The sequence below is a fragment of the Amblyomma maculatum genome, chromosome 3, assembly GCF_055883805.1.
Source record: "Amblyomma maculatum isolate TAMU_Amacu chromosome 3, ASM5588380v1, whole genome shotgun sequence".
Lineage (NCBI taxonomy): Eukaryota > Metazoa > Arthropoda > Arachnida > Ixodida > Ixodidae > Amblyomma > Amblyomma maculatum.
The window spans coordinates 188,422,105-188,429,378 of record NC_139346.1 but is presented as its reverse complement, the minus strand read 5'-3'; the positions used below and the strand labels follow the sequence as shown (position 1 = coordinate 188,429,378).

Below are 7,274 nucleotides of genomic sequence, written 5' to 3'. Positions count from 1 at the left end.
GCAGCTGGTATTTTCACATTGCCTGACATCGTTGGAGTGGTGCGAAAGGAACGAAGTGGCGAAGAAAGGGTTGGCGTGTCCAGCTGAGAGGTAGATGAAGCAGAAAATCTTTCTTTGGCACTACCAAGTGATTCCTGAGCATGATTAGAGAGAGCCAGGTCGCGCAAGCCTGGTAAATCAAAATGGATTGAGCATGTATGATGGGCTGCTGCCGAACTCACTTCAGTTAATCTTGTTTCTGTCCATACACTGATGTACCGTGACTGAAAACATCTCCCTCAGCATGTTCTCCTGGATAACTGATACACTGTTGATTTTTCTAAGATGGGCATAGCAGAAGCACTGTGGGCAGGTTTCTTAAAATGTCTCGTCTTTTCCTGATACAGATTAGTCAGGACTGTACCATATGCATGCAATGACGACAGATTTCTTGATCTCTTGCCATTCCCACATACCTGTTTAAACTTTGCCTCTAACTGCTTTTGCTCATGTGTGTTGCACTTATGTCCGGCAATGTTCAGATGAATCTGCGGCAGAACAGTCAATGAAATGTGTCAGAGAATTCTTAATGGAGAGAAAGACATTGGGGGCTGATATTGCTAATGTCTGGTCTTGTTCAGAGGCAACACAAATATGTTTGGAAAAATTTCTGTGTGTTTGAATAACGTAGAGGCAAGTCAGATGTCCAATTGAACTGTTGGGAACAGAATAAATATACATATTTATAATAGTGCCTAAAAAAAAGCAGCGAAATCTGCAGCAATGAACAGTGTTAAATACAAAAATATATTAAGCAATCATTGCAAATATTACAACCACGCAAAAGAAAATACCCAACATGAACAAATACATAAAACATACATAACATACATAAAAAGTAGCCCGACAGAAAAACACGTGCATATCTTACAGATTGGGAAATAGAAATAGTAACAACATAGCAACCACATGTGGTAAGAGAGGTAAAAATAAAGTGGAACAAAGTCATGACTTGCTGATACAGATGGGAACGTCCTAAGTACAATTGTCGATAAAATGTTTGAATAGATGATCATGGAAAATTTCACGATTGCGCTGAGAGGCGATGTGGTTTGGAAGGTCATTCCACAGGTGTATAACACGTGGGAGCGCAGAAAAATTAAAGGCATGAGTACTGCCATAAATGCGTGTAAAACTGTAGTTGGTGTGGGATTTGGTTGACGAATAAGAGGGTCGTTGCAGGTGCAATAATGGTGAATGAGTGGCATGGATTAATTTGTGAAATAGAGATAGAAGGGCAATATCTCGACGCAGTCTTAACGGAGGGAGTGAAAGTTCCAGCTTTATTTGTGTTACGCTTGAATGATATATCTTACTTTAAAAAACAAGCTGTGTGAAGAATAAAATTGTTTTTGAAGCTTAGCTGAATTTCTTAAGACTGATCCACAGAAACTTGACATCACTAAAGTAAGCCTGAAGAATAACTAAAGGAAATGAAAATTGGCACTTAAATTATATTGGAGTCTGCAACAATAGTTGTGAAAATCTGCCTTTTAAAAATCTGTGGGTTATTTACAGCGTTAGAAGAGTATGAAATAAAACCATTGGTTTCCAAAGGGTGGCATTGAAGTAACTTACAAAGGTTCCTTTGCAATGTTATTGAATCCTGAGAGGAAGAAAATCTACCGGACTTAATGCTTTACTGAACGAATTTCTGAGGCAGTATGCTGAGCATAGTTCGATGCTCTTTTAGATATTTTGGAGCTTTCACTATCGCAAGCATAATAATACCTTCGGATTCAAAAAATCACATGCAGTTCCTGTTTTTAAGAAAGGCTGACAATTATTGCTTGTGCTTATTACATAAATTTATTGCAGATTTGTGGAGAAAATGGTGGCCACCTACTTGTGATTCAAGGTTTCTTTATGGATGCAATTTTTTTCTGAAGATAAGCATGGGTTTAGACAAGGCCTGTCCACTGTTACTCAGACAGTAATGCCTGTACCTGCATGTGATTGCGTTGCAACATGCATGTTTTCCTTTGACTTCAGAAAGGCTTTTGATATGTTAGGCTCCTCATGGCAGACTTAGGTATAAACTATAATGCAATGGTGTTGCTTTTCATATCATCCAATGGATGTGCTTATAGTTTTTTCCAAAGTTCCACAAGAAACGTCTCTTGGATCACGTAATATGTTAAAATAAATTTTATCTGATCAAGATCGCAAGGTCTGTACCAAGAACAGCTTTAGCATTACACCAGTGATGTTTGGAATGGACCAGGTTTGGGGCTTTACACAGAATGAAACCATTGTTATGTGAATACCAGAAAAACTCCGAATTTGCTTTCTTATTTTCTTCATGGCAGTGTTTATTCTGAATAGTTGAATAATATAAGTGCTCAAGTAATTGATACCAACTTAAAAGGATGAACACATACTTCTAATATTTCTGCAGCACGTTGTGCAAGCTATGGGTGCTAAGAACAAAAGTGAAATCTGCTCCGGCACACCTAAAGAAATTGGCTTATGATTCTTACATATGGCCTTTACTCAAATATGCTTCACCTAAATGTGTGGGACCAGTTATCAGAATTGTCAGATTATAGAACATGAAATGCTGTTTTTGAAATGGGAAAGCTGTAAGATCTTTATTTGGTAAATATATAAAAAAAGGCTGTGCATTGCAGTTAGTGTATTCACATGACATTAAAGCACTGGAAACCTGCAAGAAAATAAACCAATCAAGCATTTCTCTGCAATGGCTTGACAGAAAAAATGACCCTAAATGTTCATAATGCATTATATATACTTCACTAGTAAGACTTGAAGATTTTACGAACACTCACTTGCTCCAATTTCTTCTAGAATACTTTGAGAATGGAGGGAGCAACTTTGAATTTCGCCTCGCTTTGTCATTTTGACCTTGATGGCCTGACCAATTAAGGTCAAAGTTGGACTCCGACGAAAATAAGAGAAATAAATGAATCGTGTCTATGTCAGGACTCAAAACACCATCCTTCCATGCCTCAGTCGAGTGCGCTAAAGGATAACGGACACTCGGAAGGAGAAGGGAAATGTCAATGGCGGCAGGACTGACTTCACATCATTTGAAAAGCTATAAAGTTTAATGGAAGTCAAACCGTGTACAAACTTGCTATACCATGCTGAACAGAGCCAAGCCAAAAACTACATTAAAGGAATGGTGTGGCTTAAGCATGGTTTGAACCTACCTAGGTATACGGGATAATTCTCTCAATAACTAGGTAAGTTTAAAACTATGCTTAAACCCGCTCCATTTTTTAATAGAGTTTTTGCCTAGGACTGTCCAAAACTGCAATTCCATGCTGAATGATGTACTATTTCTACCTCAAGACTTTGTTGGCAAGCTTGGACATTCCGTTTACAAACTGAAAACATCATATCTTAGCATTTTTTAAGCTTTGGATGCAGCTTAGAATTGTATGCTTTTATTCTTGAAATTGTACGCAGCAACTATGTATTTCACTCCAGCAATTGGGCCAAGCAATGGCCTGCTGTATTTTGAAATAAAAAATAAAGATTGCTTTAGTTGAATTGAAATATTGTGCTAGTTTGTGATTTTACTTTTGATGACTTCATAGTGCAATAGGAATGGTGCATTTATGCACCATCTTTTGAACACGTCAGTGTTCAAAAGATGATGCAATTTTAGTTCATTACCCTTACTGGTTGCTTTTTGTATAGTTCTGGTTGAACTTTCCTTGATAAAAAAGGTGAATGTTCTTCTCCGACACCTACAAAACCAGGAAGCCATGCTTTTCTTATGCTGTATTAAATGGCATATAAAAAAATTGTCTGCCAACTGCATTCTGCCATTGACTTTCACTGATACAGTGACACACCAATCACTTTAATATTCGTAAGTCTTCTCATTTTATCAGTAAAAGAAATAATAAGAGTGCGAAGCCTTTGCCCCCTGCAAAATTAAGCAGAGGCATATCGTGACTCTCGGAGAAACCACTTTAAGTTAACTTGGCTGTTAAGGTGGGCAGTCGTCAACTCTTTCCTGTGCTACGAGAGCAGCCCAGTACTCAATTTACCAGTGCCTTTTACCCCCTTTGTAAAATCGTGTATAGGCCCAATTACTGTTGGATTTGTATCAGGACACACTTACGCAATTACTCTTTATAACATATCGTCCAGTTCATTCATTTTTGATAGCCACCTTCATGCCACTTTGCATGCTTTAGTTGCAAGACAGCATAAAAGTTAATGTCGTCATATAAGGGAGGAAGTCCAAGATGCATTGCTCTAAATCTCATGTGCGTCTCTCATAGCGCGAGTCACTCTAAGTCCCATAAACGAAACCAAATCATAATCTCATATATGCAGCTGGTTATTTTATTGTGCACTACTGTAGGCCATATGGACCCAGGCAGGAGAGGCATGAAACCAAACAAAATATGTAATAAGTTTAAATACACTGCAAACCGGGCCAAGATAGCAAAAGTATTGTATAATAAAAGTACTATAAGCATAAAATTTGCTAAAGCTTTAGGCATATCCTGTTCAAGAAAATGCTTTGAACCTCTTGTTCAATGTTAGTTGAATGATGAACAGACTCGGGAAGCTTGCTCCTGTCTGAAAAATGATTTGGGGGAAGAAAGTGCATTTGTATGTGTTGGTTTTTGCAAGAAGTGGCTGCAAGGAATGTTCCTTAGTGTGCCGGGTTTTTCTAGTGCTGGCGTTCCTTAGGAATGAAAGGGACTGTATTCCCAGTTTGCCTGTTAGAATTTTATGAAGGATGGGTATACAGTCAAATTTTCTCCATGCATCAAGCAGCGGAATGTTGACATTTCGCATAAGCTTTGTTCGAGAGTGTGACCATCTGTATTTATTGAAAATAAAGTGAACTGTCTTTCTCTGGATGACCTCTAGCCGATAAATATTAGTTAGCAAATTCCAAATAGCAGAATATAATTGAGTTTTTCCTAGGTGTAGCCAGAAACGGAGCACATGTTGATTTAACGTCTTTTCTTCAGTTGAAAGGGAGCATGTACATAATTATTACTTCATCCTTTGCCTCTGCAGAGACTGAACTTTAACCAGTTGTATCAGTGTTCATTTCTACACTTATGGCTCAACATATATCACTGCTTGACTCCAGCGGCAGGTATGCTGCAAATAAAGTGCCATCAATTGCTACAAGTTATGATTCATGTGACATCCATACAGCAGTAAGGAGTAGAGTTTCAAAGTTGCCTTCAATGTGTGCAATAATGCTTACCTAGAGTATGGGAGTTTTACAGGAGAGAAGCTAGAGGCCTCAATCTCCCTGGAACAATATAAAGCACACATTTTACTGCATTAAAGGCTGTTTATTCAGACACCACAAATAAGGGATGACAATATATACAAATCTTTCACAGCTCGATGAGGTATTTACAGCATGGTGGAACAATACTTAAATACACTGCTAAACATCTATCACTGGCTATTTACAGCTTATTTACATTAAATTTGTTGACTAAATTAAAACAGTCCAAAGTTTAGTCCACTTCTTCGACAGTCGGTCCCGCTTGGTACGGTGCAGAACCGTGTTTTGGACCTTGTGGCTGGTGCAGCTTGCTCATGACGGGCGTGCAAGCCTGCTGGAGTTCCTTGAGCCGGTGTTCGTACTCCTCCTTTTCGGCTAGGCTGTTTGCATCAATCCAAGAAATGGTCTCGCGGCACTTGGATAGCACAGTGTCTCTGTCCGAGGAAGAAAGCTTGTCTCCAGCTTCTTCAGCGGCCTGTTTGACACCGTAAACATAGGACTCCAAGGAATTCCTGGCGGCCACCCTCTCCCGCTGAGCGTCGTCCTCTTGCCTGAACTTCTCGGCATCGGCGACCATGCGCTCGATTTCCTCTTTCGAGAGGCGACCCTTGTCGTTAGTGATGCGGATGCTCTCCTGCTTGCCCGTGCTCTTGTCTCGAGCGGAAACTTGCAAGATTCCGTTGGCATCCATGTCAAAGGTGACCTCAATCTGAGGCACACCTCGGGGTGCCGGAGGGATGCCGTTGAGATTGAAGGTTCCCAGCAGGTGGTTGTCCTTGGTCAGAGCACGTTCGCCTTCATACACTTGGATGGTGACAGCGGGCTGGTTGTCAGAGTAGGTGGTGAAGGTCTGCGACGTCTTGCATGGAATCCTCGTATTGCGCTCCACGATGCGAGTCATGACACCACCCGCTGTCTCGATGCCCAGCGACAGCGGCGCTACGTCAACCAGGAGCACATCTCGGATGGTTTCACTCGAGTCTCCGCTCAGCACGGCAGCCTGCACCGCTGCGCCATACGCCACCGCTTCGTCCGGGTTGATGCCCATGGAGAGCTCCTTGCCGTTGAAGAAGTCCCGGAGCAGCTTCTGCACCTTGGGAATCCTCGTAGAGCCGCCGACAAGGACCACGTCGTGGATCTGCGACTTGTCCATTTTGGCATCGCGGAGCGCTCGCTCCACAGGTTCTAGCGTGCTTCGGAACAGGTCCATGCAGAGCTCCTCGAAACGGGCGCGCGTGATCTTGCTGTAGAAATCGATGCCTTCGAAAAGGGCGTCGATCTCGATGCTCGCCTCGGCAGAACTGGACAGTGTTCTCTTCGCACGCTCACACGCAGTTCGCAGTCTGCGCACAGCTCGTGGGTTCACCCTGAGGTCCTTGCGATGTTTCCGTTTGAATTCTTGGACAAAGTGTTCCACCATTCTGTTGTCAAAGTCCTCACCTCCCAGGTGAGTGTCTCCAGCGGTGGAGCGGACCTCGAACATGGAGCCCTCATCGATGGTCAGCACAGAGACGTCAAAGGTGCCGCCTCCAAGGTCGAAAATGAGAACATTCTTCTCACCTCGCAGGTTCTTGTCGAGCCCGTAAGCGAGTGCAGCTGCCGTGGGTTCGTTGATGATGCGCAGCACATTGAGCCCGGCTATCGCACCAGCGTCTTTTGTGGCTTGCCTCTGTGAATCGTTGAAGTAAGCTGGCACCGTGATGACAGCGTCGCGCACCTTTTTTCCCAGGTAGGCCTCCGCTGTTTCCTTCATTTTGGTGAGAACCATAGCGCTGATCTCTTCCGGATTGAAGCGCTTGCGCTCACCCTTGAATTCGACGCTGATCTTCGGCTTACCGCCCTCGTTTTCCACCTTGAAAGGCCAGTGCCGGAGGTCGTCCTGGATTTTGACCTGCCGGTCGCCACCGCGCGATCTTGGTAAGCTGCGCATGCGCGAGAAGAAAGAAGGTAGGCGAGGAGGATTTGTTTGTAGTCTGGCGGATGTGACGTAATAAAT

At 42.5% G+C, this 7,274-nt stretch overlaps 1 protein-coding gene across 1 annotated transcript in view; it reads right to left on the bottom strand.

Annotated features, from left to right (window-relative positions):
• Positions 1–5,302: 5,302 nt before the first annotated feature.
• LOC146197214 (heat shock protein 68-like) overlaps positions 5,303–7,274 on the bottom strand; it is a 43,264-nt gene continuing 41,292 nt past the window's right edge. The window contains exon 2 of the mRNA XM_084599007.1: positions 5,303–7,169. Within this exon, the coding sequence (XP_084455133.1) occupies positions 5,511–7,169 (1,659 nt within the window). The 3' untranslated portion in view covers positions 5,303–5,510. The remainder of the gene's footprint in view (positions 7,170–7,274) is intronic.